This window comes from Populus nigra, chromosome 4, assembly GCF_951802175.1.
Source record: "Populus nigra chromosome 4, ddPopNigr1.1, whole genome shotgun sequence".
Classification (NCBI taxonomy): domain Eukaryota; kingdom Viridiplantae; phylum Streptophyta; class Magnoliopsida; order Malpighiales; family Salicaceae; genus Populus; species Populus nigra.
Genome location: NC_084855.1, coordinates 6,510,923 through 6,533,896, shown reverse-complemented (window position 1 = coordinate 6,533,896; position 22,974 = coordinate 6,510,923). Strand labels below are relative to the sequence as shown.

At 36.5% G+C, this 22,974-nt stretch overlaps 4 protein-coding genes across 5 annotated transcripts; 1 reads left to right on the top strand and 3 right to left on the bottom strand.

The window, feature by feature from the left end:
- The first annotated feature begins 433 nt into the window (after positions 1 to 433).
- Positions 434 to 2,236, top strand: LOC133692075 (uncharacterized). The gene is made up of 2 exons (XM_062112758.1): positions 434 to 1,101; positions 1,228 to 2,236. The coding sequence occupies exons 1-2, from the start codon at positions 745 to 747 to the stop codon at positions 1,837 to 1,839; spliced, it is 969 nt and encodes a 322-aa protein (XP_061968742.1). The 5' UTR covers positions 434 to 744; the 3' UTR covers positions 1,840 to 2,236.
- Positions 2,237 to 2,972: 736 nt separating this feature from the next.
- LOC133692074 (serine hydroxymethyltransferase 7-like) lies at positions 2,973 to 8,543 on the bottom strand. Of its 2 annotated transcripts, XM_062112757.1 has the most exons (5): positions 7,322 to 8,543; positions 6,264 to 6,669; positions 4,233 to 4,334; positions 3,648 to 3,898; positions 2,973 to 3,285 (listed from the first exon to the last, which is right to left on the bottom strand). In XM_062112757.1, exons 1-4 carry the CDS (start codon positions 8,261 to 8,263, stop codon positions 3,681 to 3,683), a joined length of 1,668 nt encoding a protein of 555 aa, XP_061968741.1. In that variant the 5' UTR covers positions 8,264 to 8,543; the 3' UTR covers positions 2,973 to 3,285; positions 3,648 to 3,680. The 2 variants fall into 2 exon arrangements, with proteins under 2 accessions (XP_061968741.1, XP_061968740.1); XM_062112756.1 differs by lacking the exon at positions 2,973 to 3,285 and having other exon boundaries at positions 3,450 to 3,898.
- A 2,721-nt stretch (positions 8,544 to 11,264) lies between these two features.
- LOC133692076 (uncharacterized) lies at positions 11,265 to 13,519 on the bottom strand. The gene is made up of 3 exons (XM_062112759.1): positions 13,115 to 13,519; positions 12,407 to 12,898; positions 11,265 to 11,794 (listed from the first exon to the last, which is right to left on the bottom strand). The coding sequence occupies exons 1-3, from the start codon at positions 13,352 to 13,354 to the stop codon at positions 11,591 to 11,593; spliced, it is 936 nt and encodes a 311-aa protein (XP_061968743.1). The 5' UTR covers positions 13,355 to 13,519; the 3' UTR covers positions 11,265 to 11,590.
- Positions 13,520 to 17,908: 4,389 nt separating this feature from the next.
- On the bottom strand, positions 17,909 to 22,974 carry LOC133690629 (auxin response factor 17-like). The gene is made up of 3 exons (XM_062110863.1): positions 21,657 to 22,974; positions 19,747 to 20,502; positions 17,909 to 18,224 (listed from the first exon to the last, which is right to left on the bottom strand). Exons 1-2 carry the CDS (start codon positions 22,725 to 22,727, stop codon positions 19,789 to 19,791), a joined length of 1,785 nt encoding a protein of 594 aa, XP_061966847.1. The 5' UTR covers positions 22,728 to 22,974; the 3' UTR covers positions 17,909 to 18,224; positions 19,747 to 19,788.

Below are 22,974 nucleotides of genomic sequence, written 5' to 3'. Positions count from 1 at the left end.
GAAAAAAATGTTTTTAAAATTATTTCTTAATAAAATACTTAATCTGTTAATGGTTGAAAAAAAATCATCATGGAATATTACCAACTATATATTCATAATACTTAAGTGTATATCAGCATCACGTCCTGCCGATTTCTCTCACATATATTATATTGTAATATGTGTGTGTGTTTTGACAAATATATGATGGCTCTAATTTAATCTTTAATAGGAATATATTAATGTCTTATAGCCTTTATATATATATATATATATATATATATATATATATATATATATATATAGATACATGTCTCTGTTTTCTTTAAGGTAAATTCTACTTTATTTATTTGGGAACTCCTAAATTGTTTTAAAATTTTCCTCTTTTCTCTTCCTTTATGCCCATTAAACAATGAAAATGCCATTTTACCAATCATCCTTTCCCCTGTATAGGAAACACCCATCATTGCTCCCAACAATCCTTTTCAACCTTAGAAACCTGAGCTTCTAAGATATTCCCTCCTTCCATTCTTTTTCTCTTATGCTTCCCCTCTCTTCTCCCGGTTTAAATACCCCTCCATCTTTTGTTACCTTCTTCCCCCCTCCCCCCACAAAGACACACCCACCTCCTCCTCCTCCTCCTCAACTCTTATGCTACCATCCCATCACTTTTCTTTCCTTTATACTTGCACGGAGAGCTGTTATAGTGAGTGTGAGTGATCAGTGATCCTCCCCTGATTGATTCCTCCCCTTGAAATTAGAACAATGGATCCTTCCTCTACAAATTCTGTCAATGGTTTCTACTCTTTTCTAACCAGAGGGATCGATGATCTTGAACGTGTTTATCTCTCCAACAACTTCATGTCGATTCAATTCCTTCAAAGAGTTCTTTCTTTATTAAGATCCTTTCATTCTCAGTTGACTTTGCTTGTCCAAAAACTCCATTTGCCTGTTGGTGATAAGTGGCTTGATGAATACATGGACGAGAGTTCTAAGCTATGGGAGGCATGTCATGTCCTTAAATCAGGCGTATCTGGCATCGAGAATTACTATTCTGCTGGATTCAATATCACCTCTTCTCTTGACAATCATCGCCATCTTAGCCCCCAGCTCTCTCGCCAGGTTCAAGAACAGAAAATCTTATCCCCATCCCTCCTCTCATTTCTTGATTCATTATACAAGAATATCTAAATTAACATCACAAAGTACTGTTCTTTATGATATATATATTTTGAATTCTTCAAACAGGTCATAAGGGCAATTTCCGGGTGTAGAAGGGAAGCAGTGGGATTAGAAGAAGATAACAGAGCTTTAATGGAAACAAGAATCCAACCGCTATCTTTGAGGTTTGATGAGAAGATTTCTATTGAATCCAAACTCAACGGATTCAATGGTTTTCGAGGAGTTCTGTATGCAATGAGAAACGTAAGCTCTTTGCTACTAATGATCTTGCTCTATGGACTGGTCTATTGTTGGCCAGAATCAAGTTTTCTGCGAGGAGGGTACGAAGGGTGCTTGTTTTTTGGATCAGCTTTCATGATCTCAACAGGAAGATTGCAGCAGAGAGTAGCAGCAGAGATAAACCAGATAAATGGGAGGCCAGGGATTCTGCTTTACGAGTTCAGGAGATCAAAGATGGCCATGGAGGAGCTCAGGGGGGAGCTTGAGAGAAAGTGTGGACAAGGAGGAGCTGTAGAGTGGGAAACAGAGGTGGGGATGAGAGAAAGAGTGGACAACTTAAGAGGGTGTTTTGGGGTGTTGAGATCTGGAGCTGAAAATATTATTGGGCAGCTTGATGATTTCTTTGATGAGATTGTTGAAGGAAGGAAGAAGCTTTTGGACTTTTGCAGTCATAGGTAGGTAGGGAGAGAGAGAGAGAGAGAGAAATGAAGAAGAAATAGAACGGTTGAGAATTAAAAAAAAAAAAATACAAGGTAGATGAAGCAGTTGTTGGGGTGGTTGTACCTTTAAGCCTTCTCTTCTCTATTTATTTTTTCTCCTTTTCCTCTTAATTTTCATATATTTTTCCTTTCCCCTTCCATGTGGATTTCTTGTTTGTTACGGTTGCTGTGGTAGTTCTGTAGGTTTTGGTTGGAAACCAAAAGGAAAAGATGTTGAACTGAACAAAGTAAACATGAAAAAGATTGGGCAGTTCAGTTCAGTTAGTTCAGGGAGATCGAGTTATTATGCAGGGACTACGTTGTTACGCTTTTTTGACATGAAAATGAAAATCCAGCTTCTTGTTGCTTCCTACCCATTTATTACAGTGAAACAACACAAAAGGAAAGCCGCTTCTTGTAGGGAGAGAGAGATACGACATGTTCGAAAAAAATCCTTTAGATTTTCCTCTCGTTCCGGTTGCGTAGTCATGGAAGTGCTCTTTAGTTGTTGCACTAAATGACCAATCATTCTAGTAGTGAAAAATGATGGAAAAAGGAGACCTAGGACTTGTAGAGAGGACTGTGATATTCCTGGGTTCGCTTTAATTTCAAAAGAAGCCCTCCCTCTTAGCTCCTTGGGAAGAAATCTTTTGTCTGATACGGTGTCTGATACGGGTTCCCTTTGAAAGCAATGGAGTTGATGATGAAAGCTTCTTAGCACAGCACTCTTCTTCTTGACATGTCGCTTCTGAACTCTCTATCTTTCTTTATGATAATCATGTTATGCTTGCCAATTTCTCCCCCCTTTTTGGGCTAGGGAAAATATAAAAAAAACACAATATATGGAGGGTCACTTTCTCTTTTCTAACCGTATCTCATGCTTTTTGTCCCTTGCCAGAAATTCATGCCTTGCTTCCCTTCATGGGTTCCATACGAGTATGCTTAATAAACTAACTAGAAAAATAACGGGGAATAAAAGGAGAAAAGATAACGACAAAATCTAGCTAAATAAATAAAGCTAGCTGCGCCAGAAGCAGGCAGTTTTTGACAGCAAAGTTGTGTTCCAACAAAGCTGTGGGCAGCCGGCAGCCGGCAGCATACTGCGAATTATCATTACTCTTGAAACCCCAGCACCATGCCTTTAATTATCACAACCAATTATGTTTTTCCATTCCGTCCTTGCAACAAGATTTTAATAACAGATGAAGGAAGCAATGCTCAAAGAAAAAAACCAACCATTTACAGTTGTCCCCCACCTTACCACCTCCCTTGTACGGTGAACTAATCTGGGGTGAGAAGAATAAAGATCCCCGTAAAAGAACCGAGACAGAAAGACACACGATTAGACAAGTACAGAAAGACAGGCGGCCAAGCAAATACCGAAATTGACATGGCTTCAAGCACAGCAGCATATCACCATTTGAATCTGCATTGGGTTCATCAAAGAAGAAGAGCAAGGTCATCACACAGAGCAAGATGTCATTACAATGTTTTGCATGTTATATGCATTTGAGACAGCAGATATCCTGTCTTCCTGTTTAAATTATAATCAATGATGCATCAAAATAACGCCATTTGAGCAATCAAACATAAAGAAACTTAGTCCATCCTTGAAATTTTTTAAATAACTCGTGATATAACTTTACAAAAAAAGAAAAAAAAACAGCTAGGACGTTGTAATAATCCGGCAACATCCCAGAAATTCATTATGGTATTTTACACAAGATGAATGAAGAATAACAAATACAGTAAAACGGGGGGGGGGGGGGCATGTCAAGGAAAAAAGACCTCAGCTGCATGCAAGTTGCCTCTTTTATATATTCAAATGTCAAATCCTGGCATGGCAAACTGAGAAGCAAAAATCTCAACCCGGTTTCGAAGCTCAACAACATCTCTATTGTTATGAAGACCTTTGAGGAAATCCTTTTTTCCATGTTCCCTCTGCACAACAGTCGTAATCTGAGCAGCCTTAAGAAGAAAGTCAGCAATCGTCTCAAAATCAGCCTCTATGCAACCTCTTGATGTCATGGCAGGAGCACCTGAAAAAGGTTAAAATTATGAAAAACTTGGAAATTGAAGAAAGCATGGTCCTCATGTTAACATGATAGTAACTTGACATTTACATGCAGGAATTCAACGCAATGAAAAATTTGGAATTGAAGAAAAAGGAGGAAGCGGGAATAAACATGATCTATTATAAGACCCATTGGAAGCTAATAACATCTCTACTTTCTGCTGAAGAAAATCATTTTGTGCTGGCTTTAAAACTATATCTAATGTACGAAGAAATTTGATTGAGAATTTTAAACTCAATATACCTATATGTGGCTTTATATTAATTGGAAATTGAAGCTTGACAATATAACAACTTACCAATTCTCACTCCTCCAGGACAGATCGCACCATTGTCACCAAATATGGCACTTTTATTTAGAGTGATGTGGCACATTTCACACACCTTCTCATAACACTTGCCTGGAAGAAAGAACAGGAAATATGGTCATTAGGAGAGCAAAAGGAACATACAAACACATGCACTGATAATTTTATATATATAAAAAAGAGTCAACGTCATGCATAAACACTCCCTTTCTCAGGTGTACTAGGAGATAAAACTGAGAAGAAAAGTTACATAAACACAGAAAGGATGTAAATTTACATAAGCAGTCAATGCTATTTAATTGGCATGAGCACCCCACCCATGTCTCCATCTACTGTAGACTTTGTTGCTATAAAAGGTTTTAATAAGAAGATTCTACAACTATAAAGCTAAAAGGAAAAAAGGAAGTTGAATCAGGAATCATATAGAACTGCTACTTTGAGCAGTGTTTGGAGATAATATAAATATTTTGAGCAGTGGTTTGGAAGGCCCTTGAGCTTTTCCCTCCAATGTTTTCCTTCTCCGGGCAGGTAATGATATATGCACTCACCCATGATCTGTCATCATCCACTGGGTCCCAACTTGAAATGTGGGTCCCAAGAAGAATCAGGTTATCTTGAAAAGATAAATGAAAATTTTATCTAAGACAGGCTTAACCCTAATGCCTACATTAACCCCCTTGGGTATAAAAATAAGTTAGAAGTAAAGTGAAGGGGGATATTCCAGAAAGGGGTTTGCTGCAATTGGATTACGCAAGAGAGTAACTTTGTCATTTCAAATGTTCCTTTCCCCATGCTTTGACTTGAATGGTGATGCATATATAGGTGAGTAACGTTTCCACCAGTGGCAATTCATATCTTCTCCACTTGAATGATTACTCACTCTTCTGCGCAGATACTTCTGCTCAAAGCCAAACTTGGAAGTCTGCATATACTAGAGGTAACCTAGATTTTCTAGTTCATGGCTACCACAATCTTTATAACGAGAAAAGCCAGTAGAACAGAAATGCACACGAGAATCAAACTGAAACTCAAAGTAGTCAATGTACTAAGAAAATACATTCTATCTAGAATTCCAATGCCACATAATCTCAAGAAATAGGAGCATACTACATTTCAATTTTGAATATCAATATAGTCAAGATGGCGGCCTGCCACCGTGCAAGGTATGTAATCTCATTGTGAGCAGAGTGTTTCTGAGTTTTAAACATCATATGCTCACAAAAAAAAAGGTTTTAGCATTATGAAACAAGGACAAATATTGACTGGACAAGTGGAGAGGAGAACTCATTGCTGATCAAGACGACGCAAAAAATGTGCGGATGAAAAGCGTTAACAAGTAGAACTTGCACATCCAATTTCAAGGGTAAACTATTTAGCACAGATGACATGTTGACTAAAAGTCTAAAATATGATGGTATCTTTGAATTTGTTCTGTTTAGAGCTGACTGTATAGTTTGCCAAAATTCTATATTACAGCACCTAGGAAGTGATGGCAGTGACTAGATCTATGCATTCTAAACACAAATTGCTGATCAATGAAAAACATTATAAAAAAGAAAGACAATATAGTGTGATGAACCACCTTAAGCTTCATAAGAATATGTAAATTTTGATTCAGTTTTTGTTTTTCCAGTATAACTGGGCCAATTATGAATTTTGGTGGTCATTCTCACAATCAAGATAAAACAGGCTACAAAGAGGTTCATACAAGTGGAAAAATTTAAAAATTTATTGCCATTTACTTGCCGAATCAGTCTACATAATTATGTCTATTCATTTTAAAAAATAAGTAACATTTCTATCCATTTTCATAATACATGATTTTCATCAAGTAATAAATGATACTTTACACCCAAAAAAGAATCCATTGACATTGAAGTGTTAAAAAAAAAAGGGAGGAGGAGGCACAATGACCGAATTGCAAAACAGCTAAAGCAGGATTGCTATTTACTTCAATGCATAAGAAAAAACTAAATCTTGGGCTACTAATGTAAACATTGCACAAGGATAGAAATATAATACCTGTTAATCCCCAAGTAGTTAGATCCCACAGCAACAAATGGTTATCAGTCCCACCAGTCACGAGTCTGCATTTTCTTCTCAACAAAGCAGATGCTAATGCCTGAGCATTTTTCCTCACCTGTTGCATATATGCTTTGTACTCTGGTGTGGACACTTGTTTTAAGGCTATGGCAAGAGCAGCGATGTGATTATTGTGAGGACCCCCTTGTGTTGATGGATGGACTGCAAAATTTATCTTTTCTTCAAAATCATAATGGCTGCTACCATCACCATGACTAAGAAGCATGCCCTGCTTCCTCAATTTTGGGCCTTTCCTATAAAAAATAATCCCCCCTCTAGGACCTCGAAGACTTTTGTGAGTTGTAGAGGTAACAACATCACAATATTCAAATGGACTTACACATTCCTGTGAAAGAGAGACAAAACAATAGTAAAGAAAAACTACTGAAAATTATTTTGCTAATTTAATTGCAGTTCAATGTATAACTTCTGTCGCACAATATTGTTCGTTCTCAATACAAATATGGACTCAATAGGAAACTGTTTTTTCAGTCATCAAGCACTTCGAAAAAGTATGCTTTTAGCAAATAAATCCACATTACAATCTGAATCCTAATACAAAAACCATGCTGATGTTTAGTTCAGGCATTTACAGCAGTGGGCAAGTGGTAAAGATAAAAAAACCAATCAATTCTAAGCTATTAAATTCCATTTCAGGAAAAATAATTGTTCCTGAAAGGATTCAGCACCAGAAATAGAAACAGAATGGCTAGAGAGTTTACTTGAGAAGGGTGTGTATCTATCTGTTATTGATATGTCATTTGTTAAATCACCGCATATATTTCTAAATGCATCCCAGTATCTTGCTCAGATACAAATTAGAAGTTGTTAAATAAGTGGCAACTCATGAGACTAAAAGCACAAGCTGATCAATCAAGCACTCATGACGTTAAGTGATAGATAATTTTGTACCCTATCTTCAAATTCAAAACCGATATCAAAATGATAAATAAAAAGTAGAATGCTCGTGGAAATTATGCAATATCAAAATCTCAAACCTTAGCTGCTACGAGCCCGCTAATGTGAGCCATATCACACATCAAAACAGCACCAATCTTATCAGCAACTTGTCTAAACCTCGCATAATCCCACTCCCTCGGGTACGAACTCCCACCACAGATCAGTATCTTAGGTCTAAAATCCATAGCCTTCTCCTCCATCTTATCATAATCAATATACCCGGTTTGTGGATTCACTTTATATGGCAGACTCTCAAAAAATATTGACGAAGCTGACACATTCTTCCCTCCAGGTGTATAATACCCATGACTTAAATGCCCTCCAGAAGGCGAGTCTAACCCCATGATCCTATCCCCAGGCAATAAAAGCCCAGTGTAAACAGAAAAATTCGCTGAAGTACACGAATATGGCTGCACATTAACACCCCATTTATCAGAATCAAGTCCAAAAGCTGCCAGCGCGCGGCTCCAACAAATCAATTCAATTTGATCAATATATTGATTTCCCGTATAGTATCTGGAACCAGGCAATCCCTCCGAGTATTTATTAGTTAAATGACTACCAAGAGCTTCCATAACTGCACGGCAAACAAAATTCTCAGATGCAATCAATTCAATACCTTTAAACTGCCTTTGCTTCTCTTTCTCCATAATCTCATGAATTTCAGGATCCGCGACGGGAAGACGGCGGTTACCCCATGCCCGAACCATGGCCCGACGAGAATCCAAACCCGGATCCATAGCAACCCGTTTGGAAGAACTTGTCGTCGATGATGAAGATGATGATTGAGAACTGTTATCTCTTGGTCTCTTTATACACACTTGATGACCCAAAATGCTAAATTGTTCATCTTCTGTTTGGTTTTCTTCGTTATCGATGTGGGTTTCTTGTTTTTGATCGAGTAATTGCAGTTGAATTGGAATTGAACTTGAGTGAAATCGAAGCGAGAGACCTGATTGCGCTGCTTGTGTTAAATCCATCTCTAATAAAAATAAAAATTGGGGCTTTTTTTTCAGGGATTTTTGGTTATAAGTTTTCAGGGGTAAGAGTAGAAACAACAGAAACAGTGACAACAACGTTTAAAGCAATTGCAACGGGAGTAACGAACTCTTAATGTGTTAACGGAGGAGGTTTCCATTAAAATAAGAACAAACCCTAATTTGGAAACTCTTGAGAGACTTGTTGTTTTGGAGTTTGGAGAGGGTTGTTAAATGATAAGGGGAATGAGCCTGGACCGAAAATTGGAACGTTGGTGAATTGACCGAGAATATCCGGTAACATCAAGTTTAACTCTAGGTGAAGTGTGAGCTCACGTGGACTAAATTGAGGTCAGGTTCAGCAACACCTGACCTGCTTGTTCTTTTTTTTTTATTATTATTTTTAATAAACTCTCAAGTCCGTCCGACCGACCGGCCGTCCTTGATTGAGAGCAATTGTAGTTTGGGCCCAAATGTACAATCTGTCTATGGGCTAAAGCCCATTTTCTTGCTTGCTTAAGTAGACAAAACCTTGCGGTTGCATGTCTATGGAGTCCTCCTCCTCCCTCTCTCCTTGGGATTATTTGGGTTTGTTAATTTTGCGACCTGTTCTCGCTATCTTGTTTGTGTTTTCGTTTATATCTATTGGTATGTATACATTTCTTTTTTTTTTCCTCAGTTTTTCGTTCGTGTGTGACTGTAAATTTGAGGATTTGATTGGCGGAAATTTGATGATCAGGCTGGTTTTTGGCATGGAAGCTAGTGCTGGTACATGTGCCTTTGGGTCAAGAGATTTTCGGCCCGCGTAAAAATCCCACCAAGCCTAAGCCACTGACCCTTCGAATATCAAGAATTTATGATACCATTGATCCCCGATATTTCAACTCCTGCTGGGTAATTTTGTTCTCCTTAATTTTGTTTGTTGTTGTTCATTGATTTATTTTATTAAATTAAGAGTTTAGGTCAGAGTCTGAATTTGAAAGTCCTGTACTTTGATTTATGTATATAGTTAATTGGATAGTTCCTTTTTTCTTACTGTTGTTGTTGTTGTTGTTCTAGGATTTCCTGGTCGAAAACGGGTCACAAAGTGCGGCTCTTAGCTAGAAATCAATCAAGTAATATTGTGATGATGATGACTCAATAACCAGGATTTTAGCTGTACTAGTTTTTATCCGGAAAAACGGTAGTGGGTTTCCAGTAGTTATGCTGATCTTGAATGCTACGACATCTGAGAGTGTTTCATAGAACGACCCACAAGGTGTTTTTCATTAGTTTTATGGATACCTGGTCACGAAAAAAAGCATGAGATATCTGTGGGTATTGAGGCAATGCAGTTATCGTTGAATGGTGGGCTTTAGATGGTTGTGTTCATTGATTTTAATGCCATGGATGTGATCTTTGGCATGCTATATATTTCGCATGGGTTTTGATGGCTTCTTTCGTGGCTATTGTTGGCCTAGTGTGGGTTAGATAGTCTATGAAGAAAATGTAAGGTGGATAGTCATACCTCACATTGAATGCCATATGAGGCCTTATGAGTTGATCGGTTTCACTTTAGATACAGTATATTGTTTTGATAGTTTGTTCCTGGGAAACAATTGTCTTTATCAAATGTGATTGATTATCATAGTTGCTTGAGAACTCTTTCTTGTGGTGAGGATTTACTGAAAGAAAAGGTCAAGGCAGTAATAATAGAGGGGAGATGTTCCTGTGTTTGACATCGTAGGTTTTTAAGTTTTCCCATGGCTTAGTAAGAAAAGAGGATTCGTCTGGACAATTTCCAGTGACTTAATGGGTCTCAGGTTCTGTAAACAAGTAACTTGGGATGGTTGTTGGGCCTTTCTGTGTTGATTCTTTTGCTCTGCAGTTCATCTCTTCAGCTCATAATCTATGATGCACAGCCTAGAAGACATACCAAGTTGAAATGAAGAATAACCTCCTTTGGTTTGTTACGAAAGTTTTGGGCACTTGCATTTGAGGATATCGCATTTCTTCAAGTAGCATAGGAATTAACAAGGTCTGTAGTTTTTGATGCGCTCAAGTCCAAGAAGGGGAAGAAGGGTGTAATCTTTGATGCTCAAGTTAAGGGGATCTGGGATATAAACAGTGCTCATTGAACAGTATGGATATAGGGAGTGTGTTGGTGAAACGTGAAACACAATGATATAATTTAACTTTCTATTAGCATCTAATGTATTATTGAACGAATATCTGTTAGTAAATTATGAATTCTAATGATAGGATTGGTGGCAATGCAGGATTAACAGCTCTAGATCAGCAGCAGATTGAACCTCTTGGTTTCTTGCTTTTTTTTTTTTTTTTTGGGGGGGGGGGGGGGGTGATCGATCATAGACTTATCGGGGATTGTGCTTGTACATACGTTTGCCAATACCCCGAAGTTGCATTGATACAAAAGTCAGTTGATCACAGCAGGTTTCCCAATCTGAAGTTCCTTGATTCCTGTTAATGCTCCACGTGTCTGTGTCGTTGCTGATTGGTATTTTGTATCAAACGAATTTGTGCTCTAATGAAAAGCTCTTTTAAGTAAATAAGCATTTTGTGGCTTCCAAAGTGCATGTGAAAGAGTAGATTTAGCTATATCGTGTCATCAGCTCATGATAGATATCAGTGTTTAAACATAGTACAGATGGGGTTTGACTTCTTCTAATAGCTAGTTTATAAATGATTCTAGACATCAAGGAGCTGGTAAAAATGGCTTGACATGTCCCCAATAGTAGAAACCAAATCTTGCTTGCATTGAAGACAAGGAATTTGCATTGCGTGGTTTCACCTTTCAAGTCAAAGAAACATAATAATAGGTTGCAGGTCTCGCAATGCTAATTGAGGAGTCGATTTCCAGTCTGATATGTATGTCATCCGTTAACGCAGAATGGAATTATTGGGCTCCTAGAGCCTGTTTTCCACATCTCCACAAACTAAAACGTCAAAAGCGAAAGTAAAAGGATGGTAGGGGATTTATCTCCCAAGAAATGCAGAGAGCAAATAGTAAAACACGCAGGCATAAACACAGATTAAACGAGAGATGCACTTCCACGCGATGAACCAATTGGTTAACGCATGGTGTTGGTATACACTTGTCAAGACGACTTTGATGCCCTTTCCTGAGCCCAAATGTCTCCTAGAAGTTTATAGCATAAAAACTGAATTCTACAGCCTCAACACCAAGGGATGATTTTTGTGTTTTTTTCACCTGGGCAAACATGAATTGATTCAACACCAAAAGTTTCGGAACTGATAAACAATAATCACATGACGGCTAGTCAAAGGAAATACTCATTTTCAAAACTTGCTTGCCCAGCAATTATATCGTTAGTCCATTCCAGCAGCTGTTGCAGGTTGCTCAGCACGTTTCTCGGTACCCACTGAGGATTTCTTATTTCCAGGCCCAGAAGAAACTTTAACCATTGCTGGTCTTATTAGCCGATTCCCAATGAGAAATCCACGACGGAATTCTTGAATTATAATGCCCTCTTTGTACTCTTGAGACTCTTCTCGGGCAATGGCCTCATGCAGCTACAAGAAAAAAGAGCTCAATTATTAACAGAAGGCATATTGAATTTATTCATGAGCTGACACCCATATTACTCAAGTTTACAAGCATTATTCCAGTCTTACTCTTACCTTCCCGAAGACATGTTCCCTGATGATTCAGACAAAACCATTTACAGTATAGTACCACTTATAGCAAAAGTAAATATAGTTCCTTTGATTCAAACATCATAGCGCCATGAATTTGACTTTCTAATCAGGAAGTAAATCTAAGAAGCAGAGGTTAGCAGTGGGAACTGCCAATCAAAATCTCAAATTTCACCCAATTTCAATTTATTCTCAATTTGGACAAACAACATTGGCAGTCCATTGTTTATTTATTTATTTTGTTTATTCATGCATAAATTGAGTTCCGGAAATTATTGCATGCATATGCAGAGATGATAAAAATAAAGTATATACCAAAATTAATCACAACCCTAAGTACTATCTCATATCCAGTGATTAATCATCAGCAAAAACAAGAAGCAACAAGAAAAGGCATCATTCATAAAACCAAGGCCAAAAGCAACAAGAAAAGGCATCATGCATAACACAATGTACAAAATGAAGTAAACTCCAGGAATTCTCTCTTACAGAAGGATCAAAAGGCTTTCCAACCGTTGGCACTGCAGCCACCTGCAAGTTCCTCATAATATCCACCAATTGCTTGTATATACCCTGGTAACTTGAATCAATCTTCTTTTCTTTTTCTGTTTCCGGTTGTATTTGTTGCTTTGCTCTCTCAAAACTGTCCACCATGGGAAGAAGGCTCTCGATCACTTCTCCCTGGGCATCACTCCTAATGTTAACCCTCTCTTTGTCTGACCTTTTCCTAAAATTATCAAAATCTGCTTGCAAGCGAATATATTTCTCCTTCCCAGAGGTTATCTCAGCGGATAAAGATGAAACTTTCAGGAGAAATTCATGATTCTCTTTTTCTATGGTGCCTACCTTAGCCTCAATATCCAATATAGTCTTCTCATCTCCGTAAAAAATAGCCTGCTTGTAAATTTTCATAAGGTTCTTCAAACTGGGTCGTCGTTTCTGACCTTCTTGAATCTCATTATTATCCTCCTTCCCATTCGTCTAAATAAGAGTGGTTATGGCAAAGATAGCAAAGAAAGGAAGAAAAAGAAAATATCACATAATGATTTGATATGAAACTTGTGTTTGTTCTAATAGAAAACAAAATTGAATACGAAAAATCTAGTGATCTTGGCTGTTTATTTCCATGGATACAAGTGATTGGGAAATGATAAAAAACAAAAAAAGGGTTAAAAAGGAAAAGAAAATACAACATACAGTGGGTGCAGAGTCTTCAGGTGCGAGATAAGTCTTCAAAGAACGCCTTTTAATGTTGTTGATTGGGATTGGAGAGGAGCTGGAGGGAAGGGAGGCGTTGATGGGTTTGCATAGACGGAGGGGCATTTGGTGGAGAGGTGATGGGGTTTTGGTTTCTAGGGTTTTGGAGGGTTTTGAAGACAAAGAACCAGAGAGGCGAGGAGGAGCTAAGAGAGTGTAATTGGACAGAGAAATAGCCATTGAATGATGATAATAATAATAAAAAAAAAATGACGAAGACGAGTGATGGTGAAGATTTATGGGCTCTTAATCGGAAATGTACAGTTTGCTTAGGAGCTCTCCCTCCCCCTCCCCCTCTCTTTCTCTCTCTAAGATTTGTCTAGAAGGATGAGCTTAATTTTTTTATTTCTTCTGCAAGAGAGAGGACCAAATCAGTCTAACATCGAAAATCAGTCAAATCAGATTATTTTGATTCAGCCCCAAGTTAGTTTCCTTGATTTATCAATGATTTTTTTTTTTACTTGAGTTTTTAACTATTTTTAAATAGAAGTTAGTTACACCAAGTTTTTGATAGGTTGTTTATTTTATTGTTTTGCTTTCATTTTTTTAAAAAAAAATATATTTTATATTCTCATGCTCATGTATTAAAAAATTAACAAAAAAATATCAAATTATTTACGGGGTTATTATTATATTTTATTTAGATAGTGTTTGATTGTTAAAAATATGTTTGGTTGAAAAGATAAAGACAAAGACAAAAATAAATTTATCTATCTAATAATTTTAAAGTGAATTTTTGTATACTTAAAAACAGAAGATATGAGAGAGAGAGAGAGAGAGAGGTCTCAAAATACAATATTTTTTATTTTAAAAAAATCAATATAAAAAACACTAAATTTTAAACTAAGACATGTAAAATAAAAATTATCATTATTTTGATTTTAAAACCAAACTCGATGGTTGCCCTGGAGCAAAACTTAATCACGAGTCAAGAAGGTCAACATAAGAATCAATTGGTTATTATTATAGTTTTAAAAATATACTTGGAAGTTGATCTAAGATAAGGTCTAGATCACGAGTCGAGAGGGTAAATCCAAATTGACTAAAAAAATAATCAAAATAATCTTGTTTTCGTCAAGAAAAATTCAAATAAAAAAATCAACAAGTTTTTAACCCATGTTTTATCCTAGGTCGACCTGGATTTTTTACTAGATTAAGTTGGGTCAAAATTTCCTCTGTTTTTTAAAAATCAGACGGGTTCAGGCCCTAGGTCAGTTAGGTCACATGTCGACTCGTTGGGCCAATTCCGGTTTTATAATTAGATTTATTATAATATTATTAATTTCAACACCCAATACAAATTAAATTAAAAAATAATATATAATTATTTTTTAGATGTGTAAGTTTGACGGAATACATATTAAAGATAAAATGAACTTTTTATATCTTATTTTGTCATATCTATCATAACCAGACAAAATATAAAGAAATTCATTTTATCTTGCATATCACTATCACACACGGTTATGTTTCTATCTTTTTTTCTATCTTATCTTCCATGTCTTTACCATCTTCGTCTATTCTGTCCTAAGATAATAATAAATTATATTATAAAATAGTAATCAAACACCACCTTAATCAACATTTACAATATTAAATTATTAATATCACAACTTTGCCATCCAACATGTAACTACCACTTTACTGTAAAGCTAATATTAGAACTATGCCAAAAAATAGAAAAGAGTAAAAACTGTCGTAGTGGTTGGTTTCAAATCCCTCTGATGTTGCCATCTTCTTTCCTTCACTGTACCTTTTACCTCTTATGTATCCCTTTTCATTCCTTTTTGGGTATTTCCTTCTTTCCTTTTCCTCGTATTCTTCTCCTTTTATTACATGCATAATGGAAGAATGATTTCTTAGAGCGTGTTTGGCAGTGTGGTTGCGGGTGCTTTTCAAATAACTTTTCGTGCCAAAATGCATGCCAACGATGTTTTTTCATTTTCTAAAAATCATTTTTAATATCAGCACATCAAAACGATCCAGAACATACAAACCATATTAAATTTTAGCAAAACAAAAAAAAATTTCAAATTTTTTGGGAACGCAGCCGCAGCCGCAGCCGCGTTCCCAAACGGTGCCTTGGTATAGACTATAGAGCATTACAGCCAAGCAGTAGACTTCATTAACTAGGTTTTAGTTTTCCATGTTCTGACACAGCTCCAATTTCTTTTTGCAGATTTACCACGTATACTAAAACGCCCTGCTAGAACACTGAAGGAATCTACAATAGCGTCTAAATTTCTTTTGTCCAAATCGTTCTTCAATTTTTTATTTCAATTGCACTCTATGCCCAATTTAATGCTCAATTTGTTAAAAAATGTTAAGATAAGCAAACTTCAATGGAAAAGGGTATTTTTCCTTGGTTTCTGACTGGATTGCGACTTTGAAAGGTCCGAAAGATCTATAGCTTTTGATGTGATGGTTTTTGTTGGTTGGATGTTGCTATTCTTTGAACTGAGAAGATGGAAACAGCATTTATATTGCTTTCTTCTAATCAACTGAGAGTTTGTAGATGACTGATCTTCGGTTTGTTCTGGTCTTTAGCATGATTAGTGCCTCTCCCACTGATTTTTAGGTGTTCTATCTTTCTCTTTGCGTTTTCTGTTCAATTTTGCTACTTTCATCTTCATGTTTTTTAGTTGCTTACTTTACATGTTCATGGTTGTTAATCTGCCTTTTTCTTTGTAGTGCCTTATTTTGCTTCTTCTTCTTTTCCTGCTGGGTTTATCCTTAGATTTGAAATTGAGAGAAGCCGAAATGCTTTGGATCTTTCACGTCATGTTGTTTCGGTTTTAAAGATCATTGATGTTTTCATTAAGTGATCCATCTAATCTTTTATTATCTATTCCTTGTTGTAGTATAAAAAAAAAAAAAAGGAGAAAAATAATGATTGTCACAGGAATCATTAATATCTAAAAAAAATATTAATGAACAAAAAAGCTTTAAAAATAAAAAATTAGGTATGGTCGTGAAAACTCGTTTGTGGGATCATAAAAATAAAATAACATAATAAAATATAAAACAAGAAAAAAGATAAGTTTAATTTTAAATATAACTAAATTTTGAAAAATAAAATTGAAAAGGATAAAAAAAGCGTTCTTAAAAAATATTTGGACAACCGGCTAAATTTATTATTTAGATCATGAGATAAGAATAATCTGACTAAAAGAAAACCTAAAACAATAATAAAGATTATTTTTCAAAATGAACAAAGAATAATCTGATTAAAAGAAAACCTAAAACAATAATAAAGATTATTTTTCAAAATGAACAAATTTGAAGGAGGTAAGCAAGGAAAAAAACGATGTTTACCCGTGTTAACTTTTCAAACTTATAACTCTAACTAGTGATTAAACTAGAAGTATCTCATATGAAAAAATATCATTTTAAACTTGACTCGACTTAATGGGTTAACTTGTGACCCAGGGATTAGACTAGATCGAGTTTAAAAAGAAATTTTGAAAGAATTGACCTAATATAAAATGATAAAAAACAAGGGGTTAACTCATGATTCGATCAACCTAAGAAAAACTAAGTCAAAACTCATTAACTATTTGCCTTTAATTTTTTTTTAAATGATGTCCTTTTAACTTTTTTATTAAAAAGATTTGGTTTACTTAGGTTAACTTGGGTAAACTCATATGACCTATGACCCGGTACTTGCCCATATCGACTTTGAGGTTAAGTCTAAAACTATAGGAAACACCACAAAGATCAATTCTTGGTAAGTTAAATTTTGAATGATGAGATAAAAAATAAATTATATAAAAGAATAAGAAAATTAAAATTAAAAGAATGAAAATCTAATTTGAAGAAAAAAATATGATGGCAACATAAGATATTGGATTAAAGGGCAAAATTGAAAAAAAAAATCAAATTAACAAAAGAATCCAAGACAAGAAAAATAAAAATCAAGAAAATGAGGATCGAATTTAAAAAATAAAAAATAAAGATTATTGATCCAATGGTTAAATTAAAAACAAAATAAAATTTGATAAAAGATCTAAGAATTAAACTTAAAAATAAAAACATCGATAGCCAAACCTTAAAAGTCATTAAACTTTGAATTGAAGGGTAAAATTGAAAAGAAAAATCAAACTCACAAAATAATCCCAGACAAAAGTAAAAATAAAGGGAATGATGATCAAATTTGAAAAAAAAATCAAGATTATAGATCTAAGGTTGAAATTAAAAACAAATTAAGATTTGATTAAAAAAATCAAATTTAAAAATCAAAACAATAAGAGTCAAACCTGAAATGTCATAACATAAAATGAGAAACTTGATTTTTTTAATAGCAAGCACAAAATTAAAAGGGGAGAAGAGAGTGAATAAGAAAAGAAAAGGAATTGACGACCGACTATCATCGTAACAACCACATGTGCCATCCCAGGTGGAAAGAGGTGTCATGTAGCTTTTAAAACTATAATGGAAGCTAAAGGTCCTCCACTAAAAGGCAGCTCACATGCCACTTGAAGAGCACAAAGTTGCCCCACATGCAGATGCATGAGTAATATGCATCAACAACTTTTTTTAAAAAATAATTTTTAAAAATAAAAAAAGACTTGATTGTTTATAACCCAACTTAATAATAACAAAAAAAAATCAAATAAATTTACTATTATTAATAAATTTTTAAATCAAAGTCACCATAATGTTCTCTATGAATTTGGACATTTGTGTCCCAAGGAAAAGACCGGATTAACCTCCTAACATAGCTAAATGTTCATGTGACAAGGGTAAAATTATAAATTTACTATTAGAATTCATAATAAATTATGACTGACCGATCCCTATTAGTTTTTTTTAATAATGTACATCCTAATAAATCAAGCAAAGAAATATAAAATAACGTGAAAGTTGAAACCAAAACAAAACAAAACGCATACGCCACAAAAATATCCAACACCGAATTCAAACATCTGCCAAATCGATTTTCTAAGTTGCCCGCATCGCTAACTAGAACAAACTAGCGTACACTAAACTGGAGACCAATCACTACTGCCTGGGTCTAATCAGAAGTCTGCTCTCTGCATGCAGATAAAACCTGTAAACAAGAACAGACAGAGGACAAGTCAGGAATGGTTTTCTTGACTATAACAGCACGAAGGCCACATTTATTTTTTGGCCCTGGTCTTTTCCTTTTCTGTTACCACCCATTCAGTTCCAAGGGAACAATTTGTAACGCTAATTAAGCACGGCAAAATGAGGCCGAAAGCCTGAGTTCATTAAAAGGCAATTCAATGCCTAATTTCTCAATGAAAAAGGCAAGTCAATCTATAAATGTTGCGCCCGAGAATAGAGAAGCAAGTAGATTTTTTTGCCCCCTTGGATTTAATATAAAAGGTCTGTTCTTGCACTCGCCTTTTCGGTGACAAACAAAGCTAAACATGAGTGAAAACAGTCTTCCTGGTCTTTTCCTTACAGTTGCCATCAATCTAACTATAATTCGAAAAAAAAAAAAAGTAAACGAAACAAAAGCTTTGTTTCCAGTTTATCAGGATGGAGATGGGAACAAAAGAAATTTTTGGCGTTTGTGGGTCACTCTTATAATTTAGTAATTCACGAGAATACAGTACCCGTTAGTCATGGTAAATTAATAATAAAGAATTTGTACAAGAGACAATTGCTTCTTCCTTGTAAAATACTTTGCACAACTTTATATGTTAAACAGGAATTTCCTTTATCTGATTTCCACCGACATGATAAAATAACGAGATCGGAAGGAATCCTTCGGAATGTGCAGCGCAAACTTTTGAATTTCAACAGATTCTTCTAAATTATTGACCACATAGCATGACACTTTTACTACCCAGCAATTCATAGAAAACTATGAACTTGCTCGTTTAATTGACAATTATTTCAGCACTTACTATTAGAAAAGAATTAGTACTTCAGACGCTTTTGACTGACTCTTGAGCTCTTAGAAAATCAAGACTCAAAATGAAAGAGTGCATAGCGTACAATGTTATGCTTCTGAGAGCCAAAGTGCTGCTTATTTCAACTGATCTGATTGTAACTAGTAAATCAGGATAGAACCATTTATTCCTCAATGCTCTATCATATTTACCTTCTAATGGGGGGAAAAACCCTGCAGTTTATTTATAAAAAAAAAAAAACAGGCTTTGTTTACGAAGAAGTTAAAGCAAGTAACGAACTTTAGATCTCTATAATTCAATGTACATATGAACAAGTGTAAGGAGACCGGGGAATTGCTCAGACACTGAACCCACACTCTCTAAATCTAGAACAAGACGACAGGCACGGAAGGGGAGCATGATACATGAACGAAAACAAAACAATGTACTAGTATTAATGCACGTATACAAAACCCCTGGGAAGCATGACATGTGAAGAGAAACATGGCAACCATGTAATGACATCAAAACTAAATGAAGAGCATTTGGGATAAGGCTTCAATTAGTTGTGATTGCATGGCAGTAACCATATTATAGGAAATTAATTATTAGTAAGCAACCATCCAATTTGCACCATCAAATTTAAAGCAGTAATATTTCACGCAAGTATAAAATAATAGAGTTTGTGGTGTTCAATCACAGACAACATACCTGCACAGCTATTTATTAGCATGGCATTACAGAACTATTTGTTCATGCAGAACATGCCTCAACAGCCGAAGCGCTTTGGCATTGGACATCAATCCTGTTAAGTAGTTCTGTATAGGAGGAAGTCAGTGAAAGTTCAAGTGCATTAACACCCTCAGTTTCATTGCAACCTTTACTGCTGTTGTCCATGAAGCCAACACTATCAAAACCATTTTCAACCGGCTGATTCATGTGAATGATCTTACCAAATAACTGAATAGAGCTAATTCCAACCTTTTTGGGGTTGAAGCTCCTGTTTCCAGTGAAGTCTTTGCCAAAAGAATGTGCACTACTCTGGCTCTCAGGTGATAAGTCCCCAGACTGCAAACTGCCAATGTTCATCTCACTGGGCATTCTTTTCATTTTGGGTACCAAGTTGTTTCCAAAGACCTTGTCACCAAACACCTGAGAAGCATTTTCACTTATTAAGTTGGATAAACTGAATGTGGAAAAAGGATCTTGCCTGGCTCCCTGCATGCCAGCAGGAAAAGTACTATAATTCAACATTGAAGCATTCATGTGCCCCGTTCTTGAATTAGTTCGGTCTGACATCGGAAAGAAAAGTTCTCCATTTGTCATGAACCCAGAATCATTAGGATATCTCAATTTCTTCATTGGGGGGGATGCGTCTTGAAGTGGCAGTGTGGTTGCAACAAATTCCACTTGCCAAGGGCTCACTCTCTTTACATTCTGCAGAACTTCTGGCTCATCCCAAGTAATCTATGCAAGAGAGAAAAAGGTTGAAATGGCAGCAAATATGGTAAAAGGATCAAAAGTTTGGTGTTGTGACTGTGAAGGAAACTTGTATAACTGCAACTATATAACAGAATCATTAACAGATAATCGCTAGTGGAGCTCACTACTTGACCTAAAACTGTTAAACACTTACGAAGAGAGAAAGACCTGGTTAAAATTAGACGACCTTCAAAATCAAATTGCAGAGATTGTGAAAATGACCCTAGGAAAGGGAAAATGACTCGCGGAACAAACCAGAAGTCCCTAACAAGTGCCGCAGTGAAATTCTAACTTAAATAGTAACAGAGTTCTTAAGACTTTAGGTGGTACTCCTTTGCAAGTAATCGAAGAAAACCTTAATCATGTTTCATGACATATAGCTTCAAGACAAGTAATGTAGCCTTGGGTAGGATGAAGAACAAAGAAAAACAAGGTATACAGTACACTAGCTTAGTTGCAGCAAGCTATTCAGTGCCCTAAATATTCAGTACCCAAATCACAATTGCATCCAAGCACCAAAGTCACAGGAAACAGCTTACATATAAAATTCAAAAAATAGGAAACTGTAAAAAGAACACGACTATTTCAAGCACAACCCTAATATCCGATTAGAATAAATTGCTCCATTTCATTGACAGCCAACTGCTCTTCATTTTCTCTGGCATCATTTACATCTATTCTTATTGTTTAACATACACTACAGGCATCATTCACAAAAAAATCACAGCAGGGGAGACCTAATATCCGATTAGAATAAATTGCTCCATTTCATTGACAGCCAACTGCTCTTCATTTTCTCTGGCATCATTTACATCTATTCTTATTGTTTAACATACACTACAGGCATCATTCACAAAAAAATCACAGCAGGGGAGATTAGCCCTTAGCATTTCATCATAATTTTTTTGCTCAAAATCAAAACTAGCAGGTATTGTTTAAGGGCATAAGCAAGCCACAAAAATGATTTAAGATCGTTTGAAACGAATGTATTTATGCTTCCTAGCTCAAAAGCAAAAGACCCCATTATCCTCCCAAATCACTTATTTTCACATGACCATAAACTGTATAAAACAATGAACAAATCACTCTATAAACCAAACAAAAATGTAAATCAGCAAACACGTTATTAACATACATACCTGAAGCATGCGCCAAGGAGAGCCATGCCATGCACCACAGTCAGGCAAACCAGTACCCGAAACAGTCCCCTGAAACCAAGTCATTCTGGAGGAATCCTCAGTCTCCACAGCTATCTTCACTCTCATCCCAGCAGTCCAAAACACACATAGTGCAGCTTCCACCACTTCAGCCCTCACCACAAAATCTGAATACCACCCTGCCCTCGGATAGTAGACAACCTCAAACGGCAAGCCTTTAGCCGCCCTCTCTACTGCCTCCACCACAGCTTCTTGAGACAACCGCCCTCTCCAACTCCTTGAAAACCCCTCCTCCACCTTCACTTTCCCATCTCCACCGCTGTCAGAAATCTGCTCCCTCCACCTGGCACTGTTATTAAACCTAACAGCCCTCCTCACTCCAATGAACATCTCTCCCTTCAAATTCCTCATAAAAACCACCGAATCTCCCGCAATCAACTTCTTATTGTTAACAAACTTACTCCATCCGGTTGTTAGCAAGTGCCTACGTGGCGTACCTCGATAAATGTGCCTGAAATCCCAACTAACGCCGTGAATATCGGCAACCGTTAGAGTCTGGACCGGAGGCTCCGCCTGGTAGTTTAACGGAGGGAAAATCGAGTCGGCACAGAACCTCGGGACAGAGAAGCCGCCACCGTTATTCGCATCTGATGGAGTTAGAATCTTAGAGAAGGCCAAAATCTTTCTTTCGTCGTCATCAACGTCATTAGCACCTTCACCTTCACTTCTACAAAGTTCTAGAAAGGAGAGAGGGAGGTTAGAGAAGGGGTTATCGAGAGGGATAAGGAGAAGTCTGGTGAAGACCTCGTCAGTTACTGGATCAGCGAGGAAATCAACGGCGGAGATTTGACAAGGGATTGAGGGTTTAGAGAGAGCGAGATTGGAGAGGAATGGAGGATGAGGTGCCGTGGACGATGAGGATTGTTCTAAATGACCTTGAGGGAAGTAGTAAACCCTAGAGTTAACGGCGGGAATTTGAACGGAGGATCCTGCACAGGCTCGCCAGAACCGCGGGTCGACGGGACTGAGCTCAGTCAGTTGCGGCGGCGGCATTTGTTAGTTCGTTTGGGTTCCGAAATTAACCAAAGAGAGAGGTAAGAGTGAAATGGAAACGGTTTCCTAACATATGAGCTCTGAGTGTGTCGAGAGAGAGAGAGATATTTATATAGATATATATATATATAGAGAGAGAGAGAGAGAGAGAGTTAAATATTGTCTGAGATGAAGTACGGGAAAGAGAGTGCCGTCTCGGGGTCGGAGAACGGGCAAAAAAAGATGGAGAAGTTTAGGGACTGCTTAA

What these genes read in the sequence shown, in the direction of transcription:
- LOC133690629 (XM_062110863.1), bottom strand. Translation starts at nt 22,727, where the DNA reads ATGCCGCCGCCGCAACTGACTGAGCTCAGTCCCGTCGACCCGCGGTTC. An exon ending in CTCCTTGGCGCATGCTTCAG is followed by an intron (nt 20,503 to 21,656) that starts GTATGTATGTTA and finishes TCTCTTGCATAG; the next exon opens with ATTACTTGGGATGAGCCAGA.
- LOC133692074 (XM_062112757.1), bottom strand. Translation starts at nt 8,263, where the DNA reads ATGGATTTAACACAAGCAGCGCAATCAGGTCTCTCGCTTCGATTTCAC. An exon ending in GCGGGCTCGTAGCAGCTAAG is followed by an intron (nt 6,670 to 7,321) that starts GTTTGAGATTTT and finishes TCTCTTTCACAG; the next exon opens with GAATGTGTAAGTCCATTTGA. An exon ending in AACTACTTGGGGATTAACAG is followed by an intron (nt 4,335 to 6,263) that starts GTATTATATTTC and finishes TCTTTCTTCCAG; the next exon opens with GCAAGTGTTATGAGAAGGTG.
- LOC133692075 (XM_062112758.1), top strand. Translation starts at nt 745, where the DNA reads ATGGATCCTTCCTCTACAAATTCTGTCAATGGTTTCTACTCTTTTCTA. An exon ending in GCCCCCAGCTCTCTCGCCAG is followed by an intron (nt 1,102 to 1,227) that starts GTTCAAGAACAG and finishes TTCTTCAAACAG; the next exon opens with GTCATAAGGGCAATTTCCGG.
- LOC133692076 (XM_062112759.1), bottom strand. Translation starts at nt 13,354, where the DNA reads ATGGCTATTTCTCTGTCCAATTACACTCTCTTAGCTCCTCCTCGCCTC. An exon ending in CTGAAGACTCTGCACCCACT is followed by an intron (nt 12,899 to 13,114) that starts GTATGTTGTATT and finishes ACTCTTATTTAG; the next exon opens with ACGAATGGGAAGGAGGATAA. An exon ending in GAAAGCCTTTTGATCCTTCT is followed by an intron (nt 11,795 to 12,406) that starts GTAAGAGAGAAT and finishes TTTTTCTTGTAG; the next exon opens with CTGCATGAGGCCATTGCCCG.